This window comes from Dendrobates tinctorius, unplaced genomic scaffold (assembly GCF_039654945.1).
Source record: "Dendrobates tinctorius isolate UK_male_01 unplaced genomic scaffold, ASM3965494v1 ptg000211l, whole genome shotgun sequence".
Taxonomy (NCBI): domain Eukaryota; kingdom Metazoa; phylum Chordata; class Amphibia; order Anura; family Dendrobatidae; genus Dendrobates; species Dendrobates tinctorius.
In genome coordinates this window covers 59,095-83,789 of record NW_027361878.1, presented here as the reverse complement: position 1 = coordinate 83,789, position 24,695 = coordinate 59,095, and the positions used below count along the sequence as shown (strand labels likewise).

At 45.1% G+C, this 24,695-nt stretch overlaps 1 protein-coding gene across 2 annotated transcripts in view; it reads right to left on the bottom strand.

Moving 5' to 3' along the window:
- Positions 1 to 10,101: 10,101 nt before the first annotated feature.
- Positions 10,102 to 24,695, bottom strand: part of ANO9 (anoctamin 9) — a 65,155-nt gene continuing 50,561 nt past the window's right edge. Inside the window, exons 15-19 of one of the 2 annotated variants that reach the window (XM_073554318.1) lie at positions 16,491 to 16,598; positions 11,624 to 11,714; positions 11,294 to 11,406; positions 10,432 to 10,509; positions 10,102 to 10,276 (exon numbers count right to left, since the gene is read on the bottom strand). In XM_073554318.1, coding sequence (XP_073410419.1) covers positions 10,249 to 10,276; positions 10,432 to 10,509; positions 11,294 to 11,406; positions 11,624 to 11,714; positions 16,491 to 16,598 — 418 coding nt within the window. In that variant the 3' untranslated portion in view covers positions 10,102 to 10,248. The remainder of the gene's footprint in view (positions 10,277 to 10,431; positions 10,510 to 11,293; positions 11,407 to 11,623; positions 11,715 to 16,490; positions 16,599 to 24,695) is intronic. The other variant, XM_073554319.1, reaches the window with a different exon arrangement.

Below are 24,695 nucleotides of genomic sequence, written 5' to 3'. Positions count from 1 at the left end.
ACGCAGATTCAAGTGACGAAGCTTCAGGTAGCGATCTTTCTCAATCGGACTCGGGACAGATCTCAAGATCCTTCCTTAAAAAAATCTTTGGTGCAAGCGATGAAACTTTTGGTTGCTGAAATTACAGGTATGCGTGCTGATCTGCAACACATTGGTAATACTGTAGGGTGGAGTCCTTAGAGTCGGCACAGGCTTCATTAATAAATCACTCGAATAATATAAAAGAACAACTGGTTTTTCACCGAACCCTGCTGAACAATGCATCTCTTGCTATAGAAGACCAAGAAAATCAGAGCTGCAGGAAAAATATCAGAATTAAAGGCATTCCTGAAAGCATGTCACCAGATATACTTGAAAAAGTGGCTACGGGAGAGATGTGAACAAATTATTATGGAAAGGCTCTACAGACCTCTCAGACCTAAACCAAGGCCCTCAGACCCCCCCCCCCCCCCCCCCCGAGAGATGTAATTTGTGGCTTACTCAATCATTTTGATACTTCAGCTATTCTGTCTGCTTCTTGTGATTGCAAAACTATCACCTATGAAGAGGTATCCATCCAGCTGTACTAAGATCTGGCACCATCGACACTCGCAAAGCGTCGGAAACTGAAACCTCTTCTGGAAATGCTCCGCTCTAACAAGATTCTATACAAGTGGCTGTTCCCATTCGGATTGGCGATACATGGTGGAGGAAAGCAGGCTATTGTCTGGGGTCCTGATGACCTTTCAAAAGCATGGGAGACTTTAAACATCCCTTCTGTGGGAGGATCAGAGGAGTGGACACCTGTGAAAAGACACTCTTCTCCCAAGCAAGGGAAGCTTGGTACCAAGAAGAAGCAGCCTCCTTGGGACGCAATGCTCTCAGGTAGTTCACTTTGCTTTTTTTTGGCCTGGTAGTATGTCAGTTATATCCAGGCCTCATTTTTTGAGAGTTGCGGTTTATTGGTTATTATCTAGTGTTGTGTGGACTACACGTGCTATGGTTCTATGATGGAAATCCGCCACTTCCTTTCTACAAAGTTTGCCCTGTGTTTGCTTATAATGACTTTTATTTTGACAATTTTAGATTGCCATTTGTGCATGCGCAATGGACTATCTTGTCTGTTTTTGGAGTATGTTATGATCCCACACCTCTGCCACAGATAAGATGCTTCTTGTAAATATTTGTTATCTGGTTACCCCATTGTTCCTGATGTTCTAATTGTTTGGTACACATGAAGTCACTTTAATGCAGGGTTCCCCAACTCCAGTCATCAATGCCCACCAACAGATCATGTTTTCAGGATTTCCTTAGTATTGCTCAGGTGATAATTTCAGTACCTTTGCAATACAAAGGAAATCCTGAAAACATGATCTGTTGGTGGGCCTTGAGGATTGAAGTTGGGGAACCCTGCTTTAATGCATCTATTCCTATGCTATGGCTAAAACTGTCATGTCAGCCACTATAGTAGTGGCCTCACATAATGTAAGGGGCATGTGCTCCCCAAGTAAGCGCAGTCAGATAATGAAGTTGCTACTCTCAAAGAACATCAGCATTGCATTTCTGTAGGCAACACACTTCAGGAGAGGTCGTGTCCCTGATGTGTCCAGGACATGCTTTCCGACCTGGTATCACAGTACGGGCACTTCATCCTCTAGGGGAGTGAGTATAACTTTCAAAAAGAATGTACCTTTTGTACTGAAAGACACTATATCTGATCCAGATGGAAGATATATTATGGTAAAGGGCCTACTGGCTAACACTGAAATTACATTATGCAATTTATATGCCCCCAATAACCACCAGGTTAGTTGGCTTATCAAAGTCCTGCATATTCTTCATCTGTTTACTGAAGGTTTTCTTGTTGTGGGTGGAGATCTCAGTGTCTCACTTAAGGCCCCGTCACACATGACGATTTACCAGCGATCCCGACAACGATATCAACGTGTCAGGATTGCTGGTAAGTCGCTATGTGATCGCTGGTGAGCTGTCAAACAGACAGCTTCACCAGCGATTAGCACAGCGATGTCGAGCACGCGGCATCGCTGTGTTCTGTTAGTTAACAGCGCGCTGATGCAGGTACCTGGTAACTAACGTACACATCGGGTATCCAAGGGACGCACGTCCCTTGGATACCCGATGTGTACGTTAGTTACCAGCTGCCTGCATCAGCGCGCTTGGTAACTAATGTACACATCGGGTATCCAAGGGACGCACGTCCCTTGGATACCCGATGTGTACATTAGTTACCAGCTGATCGCTGGGCTCCCGTCGGTCACACGCAGCGATGCGTGCTGGCCAGCGGGAGCCCAGCGACCAAAGAAATGTCCTGGGCTTTCCTGCAGCGATCAGCGATACCGGCAGGGGGGCCGGTCGCTGATCGCTGTCACACACAGCGATCTTGCTGGTGAGATCGCTGTTGTGTCACAAAACTTGTGACCCAGCAGCGATCTCGCTAGCGTGATCGCTGTGTGTGACTGGGCCTTTAATCCATTAATAGACACCTCATCTGGTAAGTCTTCCATCAACCAAAAAACCCTAAGAAAATTGCACCTTAATTTACAATCCCTCAATTTAAAAGACCCATGGAGAACTTTACATCCCTTGACCAAAGATTTAACTTTTTTCTCTCCCCATAATAATTACCATAGGTTAGATTAACTCCTGATGCAATCATCACACCTTCAACTTGTAAAATCTGCAACAATTGATGTCATCTCTCTCTGGGATCATGCCCCAATTTTCTTGGAAATTAGTATCACCTCTCTACCTCTTCCCCTTTGCTCATGGACGTTAAATGAAACGCTGTTAGATTCTACTTCCCATATTATTAAACTATCCAACTCTCTTGAGTTTTTTTTCCCAAGAAAACGCTTATTCAGGTCCTTCGCTGCCCATGGTATTGGAAGCTCACAAAGCCGTTATGAGAGGAGAATTTGTGGCATTGGCCTCATATTTAAAGATAAAAAGGTTGAGAGAGGTTATTTCTGTCCTCCACCAAATCAACTCTTTTGAAACTCTACATAAACGATCCCTAGCGACTGGAGTACAAGAGGAACCTTGAAGGATCTACTGAATGTCCAGTCGGCCAAGATTTATATGAGAAGACGCCAGAAGTTTTATCTCCATGGCAATAAAGGTAGTACATTCATGACTTTGCTATTGAAGAAACGCTTTGACAAAACTTTCATAAAGTAACTCAATTCCACTGATGGCTCAACAGTCTTCGAGACTGCCGATATTGCAAGGGAGGTTAAAAGTTTTTATGAAAAGCTGTATAATCTTGAAATGCCAATGAACAATTTGGATTCAACAACAGCTTCAGAAAAGATTGCCTTATTCCTTGATCCTTTAAAACTCCCCAAACTCTTCTTAAAGGATCACTCCTCACTGACGGCCACTGTTACTGCCCAAGAGGTGCTAGATATTTTACCAACTATTCCCAATGGGAAAGCCCCGGGCCCAGACGGACTCCCTATCGTGTATTACAAAAAATTATTAAACCCCTGCTTCCACATTTGGTGGCATTGTTTAACTCCTATTTACATGGTCATCCTTTGCCTAAACAATCCTTGGAAGCCTTTATTACTGTCCTCCCGAAGGATGGGAAGGATCCTAATCATTGTGCCAGCTACAGACCGATCTCTTTGCTCAATGCGGACACAAAGCTGTGGGCCAAAATTCTAGCAATATTCTTCCAAAGCTAATTCATACAGACCAGACCGGGTTAGCAGTGGCGGATTATAATGAGGTCAATTTGGGCAGTTGCCCCATTATAATCCGCCACCGCGCAGGGCCGGATTATAGGCAGGGCAGGCGGGGCTTCAGCCCCGGGGCCCCCACCACAAGAGCTTCTAAGGGGGCCCCCACCACATTCCTGCTGGCTGCTGCAATGGCACTCCATCTTCTCCCCACCTAAAAGTGAGTGACCGTGGGGGCGGCATTATGTGCTCTGCTACCAGCAGCATCTACAAGTAGCCTGAAGGCTGGTGCTGCTGGTAGCGTGCAAAGGCTTGTGATGAGATCACAGGAGGTAAGGTGTCAGGGCCCCCGATCATGTGACCCCTGTCTCCTCCCCTCCTGTGACCTCATCACAGGTCCTGTGCGCACAGCACAGAGCACTGAGAGCAGCCATGTATGTGGAGTGCGGCTCTGCGGGTGGAGGTCGGTGCTGGAGGCTCCATTATTCTCTATGTGGAGTGTGGCTCTGTGGGTGGAGGTCGGTGCTGGAGGCCCCATTATTCTCTATGTGGAGTGCGGCTCTGCGGGTGGAGGTCGGTGCTGGAGGCTCCATTATCCTCTATGTGGAGTGCGGCTCTGCGGGTGGAGGTCGGTGCTGGAGGCTCCATTATTCTCTATGTGGAGTGTGGCTCTGCGGGTGGAGGTCGGTGCTGGAGGCTCCATTATCCTCTATGTGGAGTGCGGGTGGAGGTTGGTGCCGGAGGCTCCATTATCCTCTATGTGGAGTGCGGCTCTGCGGGTGGAGGTCGGTGCTGGAGGCCCCATTATCCTCTATGTAGAGTGCGGCTCTGCGGGTGGAGGTCGGTGCTGGAGGCCCCATTATTCTCTATGTAGAGTGTGGCTCTGCGGGTGGAGGTCGGTGCTAGAGGCCCCATTATTCTCTATGTAGAGTGTGGCTCTACGATTCGTGACCCCCGTCACGTGACGAGGGGGGCCCACAGAGTCTGAACTGCCCCGGGCCCTGGCTACCCTTAATCCACCCCTGCGGGTTAGTGATGGGCAGGGAGGGTAGGGACAATTCGGTGAGGATTATCCAATCTACAATGTTTGCTAAGTCCCGTGGCATCCCGTTGGCCCTTTCATCCACTGACGCCGAGAAGGCATTCGATAGAATCTGTTGGAGATATATAGAGAAAGTACTAGACAAATTTGGTTTTCCTCTGCGGTTTGTCTCTGCAGTATTCTCCCTGTACTCGCAACCCACGGCCAAGGTAAAGGTCAACGGCACTAATAGAGATGCTAATACAAAGGGTCAGGCAGGAGGAATCTATTGAAGGACTGAGGATCGGGAGTGTGGAGTTGAAAACATTAGCCTTTGCGGATGAGTTACTATTTATTACAACCAACCCTCTTCTAGCTTTTCCAACTATTCTTAATATACTGAACCAATTTTGCCACATATAATAATCTTTAATCTTTATGTATCGCTAACATATTCCGTAGCGCTTTACAGTTTGCACACATTATCATCACTGTACACAATCTAAATTCCCTATCAGTATGTCTTTGGAATGTGGGAGGAAATCGGAGTACCCGGAGGAAACCCACGCAAACACGTGGAGAACATACAAACTCCTTTCAGATGTTGTCCTTGGTGGGATTCGAACCCAGGACTCCATCGCTGCAAGGCTGCAGTGCTATCCACTGAGCCACCGTGTTGCATAAAGGTATATCTAATTTTAAAATTAATACCATAAAATTGGAAGCTCTCAACATAGCCTTAACAAGCTAACATTTAGCCACTCTCCGCAAACACTCTCCTTTTACCTGGTCCACGCAAGCTCTAAAATACTTGGGTGTATTTATCACTAAAGATCCTGTATGTTTATACCAAACTAATTACTCTCCCCTACTGAAGAAAGTAGAAACATTAATGAAATTATATGGTTTACCTACCCTCTCTTGGATGGGACATATTAATGTATTTAAAGCATATATAATGCCTATAATCCTGTATACTATGAACATGATTCCCTTAAGTGTTCCCCAAACCTTTTTCAAAACTTTAAAGCTCTTAATGTCCAGATTCCTATAGAAACAGAAAAAAGCGAGATTGCCTCTTAAGTTCCTTTCACACCTGAACTCCTCGGGTCTTATTTTTATTATAAAGCTATACATACGCATATGGCGGAGAATGGTTTTCAATCACGAGAAGGGAGACCGGGACAATATAGATTTTATCCTACTAGGGGCTAATGGGGTGCCATATTTATGGTCCCGAGCAAAACCCCCTGGGTGCCCTTAAATTAGAAGGAATCCTCTCTGCTACTCTTAGGATTAGATGTTCAATGATCTTCCATCTGCCTCTTTTCCATCTATGACACCTATTGGCTCCATACCACATCTCATGGATCCTAATTTTTACGATCCCTACAACTTTTGGTCTGTTACCTAAGGAAACCTTAAACAGTTTCTATGATAAGATTGTGAAGAATAATAATTGACCTCAAAATGCTCGGGCTCACCCCAAAAACTTCCTTCAACAACATGTCAGACGCATACTTTGCCAATTTAGGCAACAATATCCATCTAAATCTAACTGGTCCTTGTCTAGATGTGCTGACTAAATTACCACCTCCGAGATTAAAACTTATCTCCCGTCTATATTCCCATTTTATCATCACTTCCCCTAAGTTTAAACCCCCCTTCATATACTCCTGGGAGTCAGAACTCAATATCAATTTCTCGGAAGAGCAGATTGCTAAAATCTTACTTAATGTGCGTGGTTTTTCTAGATGTATTCTACTTCAGGAGAATTCTTATAAAATCCTAATTAGATGGCATATGACTCCGGCCAAAGTTTACCATATGGGTTTATCTGACACCCACATTTGCTGAAGATGCCATACACAGACAGGTCATCATACTCACATTTTTTGGGATTGCTTGATACTTTTTTGGTCAGGCATTAATCTTGAACTTAAAAAATTACAGCTTATCGATTCTGATCTACAGGCTGCTGAATCTCTTCTATCGTACCCATCCAAAAGTTTTAAACTATTGAGACACGGTCTTCTCCCACTATTAATTAATTCGGCGAAACATTTAATAGCCATACATTGGAGAGATGAGTCTCCACCCACTTCTCGGGAATGGATCTCTAAGGTGAATCAAATTTCCCATCTGAAAGAACTCACCAGCTTTGAAACACATACCCATGAACTATATAACAAAATTTGGGCTCCCTGGAAACAATCACAAGTTACAACCCCAACGTGGGGGCTTCACTTATGTAGGTACAAGATACCGACAAGGTTTAACACCCGGGTGATCTCCCTTACATGATTACTACTTTTACCCAACGTAACAATACATGTGTCTCTGGCCCCTCTGCATTTATTTGTCGACAATTTTGTAAAGTTTGGATATAAGCTCTACTATGTGTACCTATTATTGTTCCTGTTGTACCCAGTTATTTTTGCCCCCCCCTCTATCATATCCCATTTGAATCTGGATATTTATTTTCCTTAATCCTTCCCCACTCTTCCTTCCCACTATGGTATTCCCCCACTCCCCAGCTTTCCCATTCCCCTCTTTACCCTCTTTCCTACATGTTGATTTGATATATGCTGTTATGTACTATGTTTGTACTCATGACATGTCTATATCTTTCCTATGATATACCTAAAATAAATAATTTATTAAGAAAAAAGTGTGATTACTTCTGCCTGGTTGTTGCAGTTCCATTTTCCTGGTGATTTTAGTAAACACGAAGCAAATGGTTGTCAGCTACAAGGAAAATTGTGTTTGACATTGTTTTATCCCTTTATGTGTTAGTTTTCAACATTTGCTGGGCCAAATATTTTGCATATTTCGTCATGGGTAGTTGAATTTTGCCTAAAATTTTTATTTTTCATTAATTGTGTTTTGAGGTTAAAATATGGCAAAAACAAAGACAAATCTATCAGCAGATGTCAGGACACTTATAATTCTGAGAGTGAAGTCAGGCAAAAGCCAAAAACAGGTAGCTTTGGAATTTAACTACTCTCTCACATTTAATAAAGAAAGAAAAAGAAGGTTATGGAACAGCTGACAAATCTAGAAGTAGATGACCACAGAAAACTTCCTCAGAAGTTGATTACATTATTAAGAAAAAGTCAGTATCTGATGTCCATAAAAGTGCTGTACAGATTTTGCACGAATTGAACGAAAAATATGGAGTCAAAGTGAGTTGCCAGACTGGTGCGATGGCTAAGAGCAGTAGGGTTGAATGCACGAGTTGTTTGTAATTACAGAGGTCAGACGTTTCCTGTAGTTCTTGACCAAGTTTGCACAAACTGCAGCATGGATTTTTGGTCCTGTCTTCCTACAGATCTTCTCCAGAGCTTTCAGATTTCGGGGCTGTCGCTGGGCAACATTAAGTTTCAGTTCCCTCCAAAGATTTTCTATTGGGTTCAGGCCTGGGGAATGGATAGGCCACTCGAGGACCTTAAAATGATTCTTATGGATCCACTCTTTAGTTACCCTGGCTGTGTGGTTCGAGTAATTGTCATGCTAGAAGACCAAGCCTCACGACCCTTCTTCAGTGCTTTTACCGAGGGAAGGAGGTTATTGGCCATAATTTCACAATACATGACCCCATCCGTCCTCCCTTCAATGCGGTTCAGCAGAAAAGCACCTCCAAAGAATGATGTTTCCCCCACAATGCTTCAAGGTTGGGACAGTGTTTGTGGGGTTGTATTCATTCTTCTTCCTCCAAACAGGGTGAGTGCAGTCGATACTAAAAACTACTATTTTGGTCTCATCTGACCACATGACCCTCTCCCGTGCCTCCTCTGGATAATCCAAATTGTCAATTGTCATTCGTGAACTTCAAACGGGCCTGGACATGTGCTAGCGTGAACAGGGAGACCTTGTGTGCCCTGCAGAATTGTAATCCATGACGGCGTAGTATGTTACTAACGGTAATGTATGAGACTGTGGTCCCAGCTCTCTTCAGGTCATTGACCAGGTCCACCTATGTAGTTCTGGGCCGATTCATGACCTTTCTCAGAATCATCCTTATTCCAGGAGGCGAGGTCTTTCATGGAGCACCAGACCAAGAAAGATTTACAATCATCTTGTGTTTCTTCCATTTTCTCATAATTGTGCCAACAGTTGTTGCCTTTTCACCAAGCTGCTTGCCTATTGTCCTGCAGCCAATCGCGACCTTGTGCAGGTCTACAATTTTGTCCCTGGTGTCCTTAGACAGCTCTTTGGTTTTGGCCATGGTGGAGAGGTTGGAGTGAGATTGATTGTGTGTGTGGACAGGTGTCTTTTATACAGGTAACAAGTTCAAACAGGTGCAATTAGTACAGGTAATGAGTGCAGAGTAGGAGGCCTTCATAAAGAAAAACTAATAGGTCTGTGAGAGACAGAATTCTTGCTGGTTGGTAGGTGATCAAATACTTATTTCATGCAATAAAATGCTATTTATTTATTTAAAAACCATACAATGTGATTTTCGAGTTTTTATTTTTAGATTCTGTCTCTCACTGTTGAGGTGTACCTACAATAACAATTACAGACCTCTCCATTCTTTGTAGGTGGGAAAACTTGCAAAATAAGCAGTGTATCAAATTCTTATTTTCCCCACTGTATGTTCAAATACTGATATAAATATATGTGATTAAATGTGGCACATTATGTTGCACAAGCCTTTGGCGTTAAACAGATGTTGACGTGACAGGGATCACTTATTTTTTCACAGGTCTTGACTGGGTGATCAACCAGTTTAAACAGAGGACCCAAATCAGACTCTTGTACTTCTTGTTTGTTATCAATAATAATGTCATGATCCATTTTTGCATCTGTGTCAGATTCTGGATTCCCGTATATAACCTTTTTTCCTTTCAGGCCATCGGGGGTTAATGTCAGTTTTTGCCCCCCGGTGGCCACTGGTGTAATTGCATGGCTGGTCTATCTGTTGAGGCAGGTGGAAACCACTCCCACCTTCCTATATAAGCTCACCAGGTGCACCAGCTAATGGTTGGTGATATCATTCCTCTTTGGAGACCAACCAAGCTGGAGTCAGGAGCAGGTTATGTTGCAGTGGAGCTCCAACTATTTCCTTGTTCAGGTGTCTAACTCTGCTGTCCAGGAGCATTGCAGCAGAGCAAGCTAAGTGTTGTTTTGTTATACCCTGTCTGTTGAATTCTTTCCTTTTGGTTTTCTGTGCAGTACTTTTTCTCCCTGGCTCACCTTCTGGGGAGGGGGTTGGGTGTTTAGGTCAGGGCTAAACAGGAGATAGTGAGGCCCAAGTCCGCGACCTGTCCCTAACATCAAGTGTACCCCAAGTTAAGGAAAGTCAGGGCACCCCTGTAGCCTTAGGGGCAGTTCAGGGGCCTTGGTTCCATGTCCCGTTTTTCCCAACTGCCCCGTGACAAATAATTGATATGAATATTGCTTTTTTGATATCTCAAAAATAATTTTATTTAAAAAAACAATATTTACAGCTGAGTAAATATAATACACCAGGTTTTTCACCATATTACACCCGATCTTGACATCTTCAGGTTGTTCTTCATTGTCCAGGCACTTTGGTAGGTTTTAAACTTCTGTTGAACGTTCGATCATACTGAAAAAAAAGAGCAAAAGCAAGTTTAAAATGTCAGTATATTTAATAACTTTTGTTAGTAATGCCATTGTGAAAATAAATTAGCAAAAAAAAAAGTATTTGGAGGCCATTTATAGCTCTGTGTACGTAGGGGCATTACTGTCATGGAAAATTACCTGAGGTCCGCTAGTAGGTTTCTGTAGGGGAAGGGAGAGCTGTCATGGGATAACTCATCAGCCTCCTCTGGCATCTCTCTGTAGGATGGATGAGGGGAGAGTTAGTTGCCCTTGCAAGGGCATTAAAGCGTCTTCTTTGTTGCAAAGAATTCTTATATGGGGATGGTGGGGTCAGGCTACTAGTCAGGGAACTTTACTTTTATGCAACATTTCATTTTTAATATATGAATGAGATGTGAGCTCAGGCTAATGCCAGGGCCTAAAAGAAAGGGGCTGCAGTGCTTTCTAGAGTCTGCAGAAGCTGTTCTTGGCTTATGACCTAGGGCTTCCACCACCTTGGGGACAATAGGCTAACGTGGCTCTGATGAACATTCATTGATCTTATCCAACAGAGAAAAGCTGCCGAGGCTACTCCTTTTTTGAAGTCTTAGAGAGCCTCTGCCGTTAACTAACTCCGTTGCAGTGATTAACTGCAGATGTGTTGCTGGAGCAGGGAGTACAGAGTCTGTGAGACTGGGTTTAGCTGGGAAATCCTAAGATGAGTAGGACTTCTTTAGTTATTTGATATCCTTTTAAACAGTTTAGGAGTTTCTGGTTGGACAATCCCTGCTTTAAAATGCAAAGACTGTGTTGGATGTATGTCGGCTTTGGGCCTTCAGGAAACCTATCTAGGCCCTGCTGGTGAAAGTCTCAGTTTGCTAAAAGATGTGAAACTTATTGTAGGTCACAATAAAGAAGTCCATTATTAATGAGGCATTGTAGGACAGGCACGAAATTTTGGCTTGGGACATTCTGGTAAACATGATATCTATTTGCTATAATATGTATTGTTGTAGAATCATGGGGACTTAATGAAAATTACCCAAGCTCGTTCAAAAGATCTTGATGTTTCTTCTCTAGGCTAGTATTCTTCACTGATTGAGGGATATCTGGTACAAACCAGGCAGCAACAAACTTTATGCATACAGCCACGTGCTGAAATTGTGACATGAAACAGAACAGCACAAGATTGAACAAATGCAAATACTATAACATAATAACAATGTAAGACATAGAATATCTTAAAGTGATATTCTGAGAGATAAATCACTGAAGGTCTATTGTTAGGTTAGAACATGACTCCCAGAAAATAACTTCCAAAAATACAAAGCATAAATACAAACCCACACAAACCACATATTACACTGCTCACCTCAAATATAATGACAAATGCAAGACGAGCAGCAAAGATATGCCAGAACTGCACAGAAAATGCGTAGTCAGCATTGCGGTAATCACGATACCTGAAGAAAAAAAACAGCAAAATTCAAAAAGAGCAAACTGGATAGATGACACGACAATTCTATACCAGTAAAGTAATAGAACTGTGAAGAATATTACTCCAGTCCAATACGACAATTATATTACAATAATTTTGGTTATGAAAAGGGGAAGGTGTTGTAGGGTCGGTTGTGGGGTGCCGAGCTGGGGGGTGATAGGGGGTGGTCCCACTTCTTACCGTGCAGAGATGATAACAGAGACACGATGAGGCAGATTCTGGGTGCAACAGGTCCAAGTTTATTGCTCACCGTCCGACTGACGGTCCTCGCGGTACACCGCGATATCTCTCTCTCTGCCCTCCGTGTCCAGGGCCGCTTCAACACCGTATGTCACACTAGGGACGTATTTATACGTAACGTCCCGCCTCACACTGTGACAATCCTGACAGCTCGGTTACTGTGGCCGCCTTAGGCCCGTACACCAACAGCACTTTACTGGTCAGTTTCGTCGTTACACATACGGTGTCTTCCACCCAGAGCCTTGTCTCTGCTGCGGTCCTTCCCTGTCAGGACCACCCCCCTGACGTTTCCTCTCCTCAGTCCCCTTGGTCGGATTCTCCTCAGGGCACACAGACTGGCGTAGTCCTCCTGTCACCTGGGCTCCCCCTGGGGACTGGAATCTTCTGGAACCCTCCCTCAGAATTTATAGCTCACCCGGTTCCTTGAAACTGTCACTAACTGTCACCACGCCCCCCATGACCAACGGTTTCTAAAGCCCTAAGCTGCTGTAAAGTCCTTTGCTCACACTCCACCCTGCCATCTAATGGTCATCCCAAGGTACTGCACGTCCACTACACTTTCCTAGTTGTTTCCCCACTGTAATCACTGACTCCTACCTACACTGTGCAAACCTATCTTTCTTCACTCTGACTAGTCCGTCCGTCCGTCAGGTCACCTTCCCTACACTCCCCCTTCCTTTGTCCATTGTCGTCCTCGACAATCGTCATCCCTGCCTTCGTCGTTCTGAATCTACACCTACATTCTGTTGTCGGACCAGAAGTTGAGTCAAACCCACTATCTGCGGGGGCCGAACCATACTGGGAGCACTATGCTCTGAGCAGCCTACTGCTACTCACCAGCGCGCACGCCACATGACAAAGTCTTTCAAATTGGGCAAGGTACACCCGTATTCTCTCTACGGCGTGTATCTTTCCCCTACTCTCCCCTACTGTTACCTTTCACTATCCGGTACGCCATGATCGAGGCCACTCACCTACCAGATCATTGCCGGCGCCCGCCTTTCCTTCTTCAGGGGTGTCCGTGGTGTTGGGGACCTGACCTAGGACGGCTGTCTTTCTCACGTCTTCCCACTCATTTTCCTTCTTTCAATTACATGTCATGGTCGGCGTCCCGGTCTCCCAGACCTCAACTCTTAGATCCCTACCGGATCTCACACTTTCCTTTGGTCCCGCAGACCTTCCCTTAATCCGGACCTGTTGCATTTTACTTTGGCATATTATACAATAAACAACTTTATAATAGCACAAATACCCATTTTTATATATTTTTTTTTCATTTTCTTTTGCTTTAAAACTCAACATCCAACAGTAAACTTCACCAGTACTCCTTTTCCCTCCCCCTTCCTTGGACATGGACACTCCCTCTCTTCTACATATCCCCGCTCTGTCAGGCAATCAACTTTACGTTTGCTTTCCATACATGGAACATAAGAAAAGAGAGAAACAGAAAATAATTGCATCAGATAACTACAAAACACATTTTTTTTTTAAACGCAACTGTCCTTTTTAACCTGCACAACGGTGCACCGAAATTCTGACAGTCCAGGCCATCTCCTGATGGCCGGTAGCAAGGGGCCCACAGCCGTGGAACTCCTGGGGTGAAGGGAGTGTCCAATACAGTCCTTTTTACGGGGGTTCGCGTTCCTCGGGTACCGCCAGTACCGCCACCGCATAATACCCGCGGGGGCAGTATTCTTTATAATAAGAGACAAAGTCCCCTATTTCCAGGGCACGGCCGTGGCGTATGGAGGCTACGTTCACGTATACCTTCTGTCCAGTCTGATCACGTATGAAGCCATACCCCCGGGCCACATTAGTGTACACCAGCCGCCCCCGGGATCTTTCCACCGCCATGCCAGCCTCCCCTTTTGAATGAAGCAGGCTCCATACCTCCTGCTCTCGAACCTTCTTTTGTTTTACCACCTCCGCAACCCAAACGGAGGGTACCGCGCCAGTCCCAGAGTCCGGTGGGCGGGACCTTGCCGAGAAAGGGCGTGGGGTAGAGGCGGCCGATGATATCTGTGGCCCAGCAGCCGCTGGGGCCGGGTAGCGGATGGGAGCAGCCGTGACTCCGGAGGGCTGGTCCACAGGGCCCGATAAACAGACCCCAGCCGGTTCCAATACTGGCTTCACCGCGGCCACAGGGTAGGCCGCATCCACAACTCCCAGCAAAGCCGGAGTAACGGCCGGTTCGGGTGATGAGGCTGACACCGGCCGAGGGAGCGCAACCGCGCCTTCTGTAAATAAGCTCCGCCCTGGTGACTCCGGGCGGGGAGATTCGGGAACGGAAGCTAGGGCCTTGCTCAATTCTACGTATAGCATAGGGCCCTCCGCAGCCGGGCCTTCCGGTACACTGGAGACTGCGTGTTGTGGCAAAATGATAGGGGCCACTTGTGAAGCCGCCGGCAGGGCCGGGGGAACTCTCACCTTCCCCGGCGCCACGGCCTCCGTCACACCACCGCACGGCTCATCCCGCAGCCTCCACTCTCCAACTCGCTGCACAGCGGGCCCAGCTTCCAGGCTCAGGGGCTCCGCGGGGAGACTCTCCGCCGGTATCAATGGCGGCCGCTCCTTCTGGTTCCGCAGGGGCTCCGCACAGATTTCTCTTCTTGCCCATGGACCCGAAGATGACTTCTTCTGTCTCAGTTCGTTCTGCTGCCGCCACTGCCATTCTAGGCGGCCAATACCCCGACTTCCGCAGCGTCTCATACCGTCCGGTGGGCAGCAATCGAATGGCGCCAAACAGTCGCTCCCAGGCTTTTCTTCGGTGTCACTCCCTCTGTGGGGTGGGGCGTTGGCAGGCCTCTCCACCCACCTGTCAGGGTCCAATGTTTGGAAACGTCGGCCTCCGGGCACATACTGCTGTCCACGGGGGAACGTTGGAGGGGGTCCCAGTCCATTCTGAACTACTGCGAACACCCGGACCTCGCCTCTGCGTTGAAGGAGCGCTGCCATACTGCACTGTCTCTGGTACCGCCCCGGATCCTCTACTGGCCACACAGATTCATCACTGCGCTCCTCATTTGTAATCCACTGGTAAGCCAATTGCAATCCACCGGTAATTGTAATCCAAACTGAGTAGACTGAGTCCTTTTCCATTCTTTGAGGCAGGTCTGCTGCAGAAGATGATGTATTAGCGGCGGTGATCCTGCCGACTACGCCAAATGTAGGGTCGGTTGTGGGGTGCCGAGCTGGGGGGTGATAGGGGGTGGTCCCACTTCTTACCGCGCAGAGATGATAACAGAGACACGATGAGGCAGATTCTGGGTGCAACAGGTCCAAGTTTATTGCTCACCGTCCGACTGACGGTCCTCGCGGTACACCGCGATATCTCTCTCTCTGCCCTCCGTGTCCAGGGCCGCTTCAACACCGTATGTCACACTAGGGACGTATTTATACGTAACGTCCCGTCTCACACTGTGACAATCCTGACAGCTCGGTTACTGTGGCCGCCTTAGGCCCGTACACCAACAGCACTTTACTGGTCAGTTTCGTCGTTACACATACGGTGTCTTCCACCCAGAGCCTTGTCTCTGCTGCGGTCCTTCCCTGTCAGGACCACCCCCCTGACGTTTCCTCTCCTCAGTCCCCTTGGTCGGATTCTCCTCAGGGCACACAGACTGGCGTAGTCCTCCTGTCACCTGGGCTCCCCCTGGGGACTGGAATCTTCTGGAACCCTCCCTCAGTATTTATAACTCCCCCGGTTCCTTGAAACTGTCACTAACTGTCACCACGCCCCCCATGACCAACGGTTTCTAAAGCCCTAAGCTGCTGTAAAGTCCTTTGCTCACACTCCACCCTGCCATCTAATGGTCATCCCAAGGTACTGCACGTCCACTACACTTTCCTAGTTGTTTCCCCACTGTAATCACTGACTCCTACCTACACTGTGCAAACCTATCTTTCTTCACTCTGACTAGTCCGTCCGTCCATCAGGTCACCTTCCCTACACTGTCACAGTATTTAGTGTTATATTTTAGACTAGCAAAATGAAGGGGTCTGCAAAACTGCAAACCCTTCTTAAAGGGAGTCCTTCACTCCGAAAATGAATTTTAAATGGGCAATACAGTAATGTAGGTGACTTAGCCCCTATAACAACCTTGCTAGCACTGTACCTGTTACTGGTACAGTGCCTGAGAAAATAATTTTAATTCTTATGCAAATAAGACGTTTATTACCATCTGTACCTTCTCGACCGCTGTATACACAGCACTAAACTATCCTTGTGTATTCCATACACTTTAGACTGCCGCAATGTAATGTGTATGGGACCTCTGACAGATGATGTCAAGGAAGATAAGAGTCCGGCAGGGCCATTTTTGGACTGCCAATCCTTACAACAAGAAATAAGCCGTCAGACTTGTCTGGCAGCATCTCTCGCTCGGCAGGGCAAGAGCTCTCGTGCATGGCAGAGTCTGATGAGAAAGCTGCCAACCGGACAATCAGCTAAACCATCGTTCAGCCAACAGCTGAATTAAGTATTTGGGGGGCTTTAATGTACCTGCACTCTGTGGTGTTTGGGTACAAGACTTCTGACACTTTTGTCCGCTTGTCAAAGTCTTCTGTACGAAATACTGATAGGCTCTGGTTAATATATCCGGTCAGACAGCTGAAAAGAAGAAGGAGAGACCATTACTAAACAAACTGGCATCATGTTCTATTGATGTTAGTCTGCAACTGTTGTAAATGTGTGGATATGTTATGGCTTATAGTGTGATACTTAATGTGGTGCTTGAAAGTTTGTGTGCCATTCACTATTTTCCACATTTCTGCACAATTTTGACCTAAAACTACAGTACATCAGATTTTCTTACAAGTCCTAAAAGTTAGTAAAGGGGAACCAAATCAAACAAATGAGTCCAAAAATATTAGACTTTGTTCTTTTTTTTATTGAGGAAAATGATCCAATATCAATATCAATCGAATCCTGCTTTGAGCAGGGGGTTGGACCAGATGGCCCAGGAGGTCCCTTCCAACTCTACGATTCTATGATCACATGTCTGTGTGTGCTAAAAGTATGTGTACTTTTGCCATCAGAATCTGGTTTAGCCCCCTTTTGCAGCAATAATTGCACCTAAATAGTTCCGATACTTGTTGATTAGTCCTGCACATCGGCTTGGAGTAATTTGGGTAATAGTGTTCTCGATTTTCCTCCATTTGTCCACTCTATAGATGGTTTTATAACCTTCTCCAGCATGAAGAGCATCCACAATTCTTCTTCTGAGGTCCTCAGAAATCTCCTTTGTTCAACCCATGATATACACTTCCACAAATGTGTTGTGAAGATCAGACTTTGCTAGATACTAGTGAAGAGCGAACGTGTTGTCCAAGTATCTTGGGCGTGCTCAGATAATATGCTCAAGTCCATGTGGTTGCATGTTTTGTGGCTGTTAGACAGCCACAACACATGTGGGGATTGCTTAACAAACAGGGAACTGCAAAACGCAGCCGCAGGGACTCGAACATATTGTATTATTTGAGCACGCCTGTAACAACCCTGCTGGCATCACTGCATGGCCTCCCATCTCCCGCACACTAACTTACTCACTGCTCCAGGTCATACTGTGATTTTTCTCTGCCGCCAGCTCCTTGCCTTGTCTCCTGCCTGCTGGGTTCATGTTTCCTGACTGTGCGTATAGGAGGGTGGCGCCTGAACTCTCTGCTTCTTATGGAGTCAGGGTGCACCTGGCTAATGTGTCCCTGACCAATTACCTAGAGCCCTCTACTATTTAGCGCTGCCCCACCCACTGGAACATTGCCTGTGCAATGTCTAAACTCAGTGTTTTGCTGCTGAGTAAGCCAGGCCCTGTTCTCTGTTTCTCCTTCTCTGGAGGCTACACTTCTAGCTTTGTCTTGTGCCTGTCTGTCTGCTCTCCGGGAGGCTGAATATCCTGGTCTCTGTGCTATAGCTCCTGACCTTGTCTTGCCTAGTACCTCCGTCCACCTTCCAGGAGGCAGAATATCCTGGTCCTTGAGTCTTTGTCCCTGTACCTTGTCTGAACTCTGTCCTACATCTGCCTCCTTTTCTTTGGCTTCTTTCCTTGCTGTGTCTTTCCCTATGTCCTCCCTGTCTGTGCTCTGCCTGCTCTGCACCCTTGCAGCTCCGCCTGATCTGTACCCTTGCAGCTCCACCTGCTCCGCACTCCTGCAGCCCCGCCTGCTCCGCACTCCTGCAGCCCCGCACTCCTGCGGCTCCGCCTACTCCACACTCCTGCGGCTCTGCCTACTCCACACTCCTGCGGCTCCGCCTACTCCACACTCCTGACTGTATCCATACCTGCTCCTCCCGTGTGCACAGGTCCAAACCTGTCCCATCATATTCCACTCCCTCCTATCAGTACCCGTACCTGCACCTCCTGTGTGAACAGACCCTACCTGTTCCTCCATATTCCATTCCTTCCAGCCAGTACCCGCTCCTGCTGTGTGAACAGGTCCCTTGTTACTTTGTGCACCACACCTGCCAGCCCAGTGTCTCAAGCTGTGCCCGCCTGTCCTGTCTCTCAAGCCGTGCCCGCCTGTCCTGTCTCTCAAGCCGTGCCCGCCTGTCCTGTGTCTCAAGCTGTGCTCAACTATCCTGTGTCTCATCCGTGCCTGCCTTGTCTACTTGCCTGCTTGTCACTCGCACTTGACCAAATGTCCTGTCCCCGAGTGGGATCAGCAGTCACAGCCAGACACCACCCCGGAGTGGCACCTGGCAGCTGCCTGCCGCACAACCCTGACCTCACCATTGGAGGCTCCAGAGAAGACCAAGGCAGCTGTCTTAGTCACGCCCCTTCCAGGGTAGTCTGGTCTGTGGCACAGTAGGACCACAATCCCTGGCTCTCGCCAATCAGCCAAGGCGCGAGCGTGACAACGCCCAAATATTCAGATAACACCCCAGCAGCATGCTCAGATAACATGTTATTTGAGCACTTTTGCTCATCACTATTAGACACCTGTTTATATAAACTCAGTCCTGCTTTTAATCCCATTAATTGAAAACACCAGACTCTAATTTTGCCTTCAAAATAATATCTAATTCTAAAGGTTCACATACTTTTGACAAACTCAGGATATTGAATCATTTTCCTCAATAAAAATACGAAACAGAAACATGGAAAATTATGAAGGGTTCACAAACTTTCATGCACCACTGTACAGCCTCTATATAACTAAAAAGCTATGAGAGTCTATAGATGCTGGTTATTTATGAGCATTATAGGGTATGTCTCTACCAGCTTTACTCATCTAGAGGCCGTTTCTTTTTTTGCAAACTATCTCTAGCTCAGTGAGATTGGATGGAGAGCACCTGTTACCAGTAATTTTCAAATCTTACCAGAGATTCTCAAGGGGATTTAGGCATGGACTGTGACTGAGCAATTCACACACGTACAATGAAGAGCAATAGGTTAACAATGTTTTGAACTTTTTACTTACATACTCCATATCTCACCATCTGCTTTGACCGTGAGACTACTATCACTTTCCACACAATCATCTTGGCTATCTCATACATAGTAACATAGTTAGTAAGGCTGAAAAAAGACATTAGTCCATCAAGTTCCACCTATAAAGTTCTGTCAGATTAAATCCCCAGATCTACGTCCTTCTAAAGAACCTAACAATAACTGTAAGATACAATATTGTTACGCTCCAGGAAGACATCTAGGCCTCTCTTGAACCCTTCGACTGAGTTCGCCATCACCACCTCCTCAGGCAGGGATTTCCAGATTCTCACTGCCCTAACAGTAAATAATCCTCTTCTATGTTGGTGGAAAAACCTTTTCTCCTCCAGACACAGAGAATGCCCTCTTGTGACCGTCACCTTCCTTGGTATAAACAGATCCTCGGAGAGATATTTGTATTGTCCCCTTATATACTTATACATGGTTATTAGATCGCCCCTCAGTCGTCTTTTTTCTAGACTAAATAATCCTAATTTTGCTAATCTCTCTGGGTATTGTAGTTCCCCCATCCCCTTTATTAATTTTGTTGCCCTTCTTTGTACCCGCTCTAGTTCCATTATATCCTTCCTGAGCACCGGTGCACAAAACTGTACACAGTACTCCATGTGCGGTCTAACCAGAGATTTGTACAGAGGCAGTATAATGCTCTCATCATGTGTATCCAGACCTCTTTTAATGCACTCCATGATCCTGTTTGCCTTGGCAGCCGCTGCCTGGCACTGACTGCTCCAGGTAAGTTTATCATTAACTAGGATCCCTAAGTCCTTCTCCATGTTAGATTTACCCAGTGGTTTACCGTTCAGTGTGTAATGGTGATATTGATTCCTTCTTCCCATGTGTATAACCTTACATTTATCATTGTTAAACTGCATCTGCCACCTTTCGGCCCAAGTTCCCAACTTATCCAGATCCATCTGTAGCAGAATACTATCTTCTCTTGTATTGACTGCTTTAGATAGTTTTGTATCATCTGCAAATATCGATATTTTACTGTGCAAACCTTCTACCAGATCGTTAATAAATATGTTGAAGAGAATAGGTCCCAACACCGACCCCTGCGGTCCCCACTGGTCACAGCGACTCAGTCAGAGAATATACCATTTATAACCACCCTCTGCTTTCTATCACTAAGCCAGTTACTTGCCCATTTACATACGTTTTCCCCCAGACACAGCATTCTCATTCTGTGTACCAACCTCTTGTGTGGCACGGTATCAAACGTTTTGAAAAAATCAAGATATACCACATCCAATGACTCACCTTGGTCCAGTCTATAGCTTACCTCTTCATAAAAGCTGATTAGATTGGTTTGACAGGGGCGATTCCTCATAAACCCATGCTGATATGGCGTTAAACAGTTATTCTCATTGAGATAATCCAGAATAACATCCCTCAGAAACCCTTCAAATATTTTACCAACAATAGAAGTTAGACTTACTGGCCTATAATTTCCAGGTTCACTTTTAGAACCCTTTTTGAATATTGGTACCACATTTGCTATGCGCCAGTCCTGAGTAAATAAATTTGTCTTGCATCTATTTAGCATATTATTAGTTATACAGATTCTTGTCATGTCACTGCATTGTACTGTTTTGCTCCTAGTGGTGGAAAAATATTTTTCTACCTGTATACTACATATTACAACCTGTTCTCACAGAGGCAAACCTCTCTATCTGGACACCTCACATCTATGAATTGGCTGGCTCCTTATTGTGCCACCTGATGAACCGTGTGGTTAACCCCCAGCTGTTTCTTTGATTTTTTTCTGGCAATTGATATCATCCATTGCTTTCTCTGGGAACCAATATGGATATAATTCTGATGTTCCTTTATTGAACCACGTTATTTTTTACCTCTTGTTTGTGCTTGTCTGATTTACTGCAGAGAGATTGTTTTAGGCTCTGATAATGCATATGGAATCTATGTTTTCTGTAGTCTATTAATACCCAAAAAGACAAGATGGCTACTATCTACTGGTTATACAAGATGTTTCTCTATGTTTACATGTAACAGCCTGTCTTTTATATATTGTACATTAATAGCCTGTGTATTATATTAAGCACAAACTTTCATCTCTTTTATTTTATTATTGTTTTCCCACCTGTAGATTATAAGGGTCATTTAGGGCGAGTCTGGGACAGCCGCCGCGGAGTGGGAGCGCCAAATAATCGTATCTTTTAGTGTGCCAACCTCCACTGTCAGGAAGGGATAGCAGGCTAGCGTAGGGCTATCGTAGGTTATTAATGTATAGAGTTTGTAATTGTGTTATTGCACTACGGGGGTGTTTTTTACCTCAATTTATTAAAGTTTCATGTATGAAAAGGACGGCATAGTGTTCGAGCAAGAGACCGACCCGAAGCAAACGCTGAGATTGGTGAACAAATGGTTCAATGATAATGAAGTAGAGGTGCTGGATTGGCCCCCATAGTCCACAGACCTCAAACCAATGGTACAGTTGTGGTAGAGTTGAAGAAGTAACTGTATACATATCCAAGCGAGTTGATCCGTATGCACCGACTTTGGGAATGTGTAGAAGAGACCTGGGATCAGATTTCGGTTGAGACATGTTTAAATCTGATCAAGAGCATGCCCAGAAGGATTCAGGCAGTGTTGAAAGCCAAAGGTGGATTTACAAAATACGAAGAAAATACTAAAATTAAAATTTTGATTTTTAGGAGCAAAACAGTAACAATGCAGTGACATGACAATAATCTGCATAACTAATCATATGCTAAATAGTTGCAAGTCAAATATATGTATTAGATAGCCAAGATGATTGGTCTATAAAATGATGGTAGTCTCACATTCAAGGCAGATGTGGATGGTGAGATATGGACCCTGAAAGTCAAAGCTTCAAAATATTGTTACACTTTTGTTCTTCACTGTAAATATTCTTTAATCTAAATTATCCATTGTAGCTTTGGCAGTTTGTTTAGGGTCAGTGTCTTGCTGGAAGGTGAACCTATGCCCTCATGTCTTTTCCAGCCGCTAACCTGTTTTCAGGCAGAATTGCCCTGTATTTAGTTCCATTCATCTTCCCATCAACTGATGGTCTCCCCTGTCCCTGCTGAAGAAAAGCATCCCCATTGCATGATGCTGACCCCACCATGTTTGACAGTGGGAATGGTGTTTTCAGGGTGATGTGCAGTGTTAGTTTTGTGTCACACACTGTTTTGTATTTAGCCCAAAAGGTTCTAGCTAGGTCTCATCTGACCAGAGCACCTTCTTCCACATACTAGCTGTGTCCCCTACATGGAGCATAGTTTCACCATCCAGCAGGACAACGACCCTAAACATACTGCCAGAACTACAATAGATGGTTTAGATCAAAGCATAGTCATGTGTGTGAATGGCCCAGTCACAGTCCAGTCCAGTCCATTGTGAATCTGAGACAATACTTGAAAATTGCTGTTCACAGACGCCTCCATCCAATATCACTGAGCTAGAGTGAGTTGGCAAAGAAGAATGGGCAAAAATGTCACCTCTAGATGTGCAAAGTTGGTAGAGACAGACCCCAAAAGACTGCAGCAGTAATTTCAGTGAAAGGTGGTCCTACAAATAGTCAGACTTCAGGGGGCTGAATTCAAATGCATGTCAGGATTTACAGATTTTTTTTAACATATAGAAAAACGTTATTTCCTTAACACTTCAAAAATACTACTTTGTGTTGGTATACCACATAAAATCCCATTAAAATACATTTAGGTTTGTCAATGTAACGTAAAAAAAATGGAAACGTTCATGTGGTATGAATATTTTTTTTCATGGCAGTATACAGTCATATGTAAAAGTTTGTGCACCCCTATTAATGTTAACCTTTTTTCTTTATAATAATTTTGGTTTTTGCAACAGCTATTTCAGTTTCATATATCTAATAACTGATGGACTCGGTTATATTTCTGGATTCAAATGAGGTTTATTGTACTAACAGAAAATGTGCAATCTGCATTTTAACAAAATTTGACCGGTGCAAAAGTATGGGCACCCTTATCATTTTCTTGATTTGAACACTCCTAACTACTTTTTACTGACTTCCTGAAGCACTAAATTGGTTTTGTGACCTCATTGAGCTTTGAACTTCATAGCCAGGTGTATCAAATCATGAGAAAAGGTATTTAAGGTGGCCACTTGCAAGTAGTTCTCCTATTTGATTCTCCTATGAAGAGTGGCATCATGGGCTCCTCAAAACAACTCTCAAATGATCTGAAAACAAAGATTATTCAACATAGCTTTTCAGGGGAAGGATACAAAAAGTTGTCTCAGAGATTTAACCAGTCAGTTTCCACTGTGAGGAACATAGTAAGGAAATGGAAGAACACAGGTACAGTTCTTGTTAAGCCCAGAAGAGGCAGGCCAAGAAAAATATCAGAAAGGCAGAGAAGAAGAATGGTGAGAACAGTCAAGGACAATCCACAGACCACCTCCAAAGACCTGCAGCATCATCTTGCTGCAGATGGTGTCACTGTGCATCGGTCAACAATACAGCGCACTTTGCACAAGGAGAAGCTATATGGGAGAGTGATGCGAAAGAAGCCGTTTCTGCAAGCACGCCACAAACAGTCGTCTGAGGTATGCAAAAGCACATTTGGACAAGCCAGTTACATTTTGGAAGAAGGTCCTGTGGACTGATGAAACAAAGATTGAGTTGTTTGGTCATACAAAAAGGCGTTATGCATGGAGGCTAAAAAACACAGCATTCCAAGAAAAACACTTGCTACCCACAGTAAAATTTGGAGGAGGTTCCATCATGCTTTGGGGCTGTGTGGCCAATGCCGGCACCGGGAATCTTGTTAAAGTTGAGGGTCACATGGATTCAACTCAGTATCAGCAGATTCTTGACAATAATGTGCAAGAATCAGTGACGAAGTTGAAGTTACACAGGGGATGGATATTTCAGCAAGACAATGATCCAAAACACCGCTCCAAATCTACTCAGGCATTCATGCAGAGGAACAATTGCAATGTTCTGGAATGGCCATCCCAGTCCCCAGACCTGAATATCATTGACCATCTGTGGGATGATTTGAAGCGGGCTGTCCATGCTCGGCGACCATCAAACTTAACTGAACTGGAATTGTTTTGTAAACAGGAATGGTCACAAATACCTTCATCCAGGATCCAGGAACTCATTAATAGCTACAGGAAGTGACTAGAGGCAACAATGATCCCATAAATGAAACAATGGTGTGGAGACAAGGAATAACCCTGCTCCAACACCATACACATAAGCTCAATAACTGATTATGCGAACCAGGAGAAGC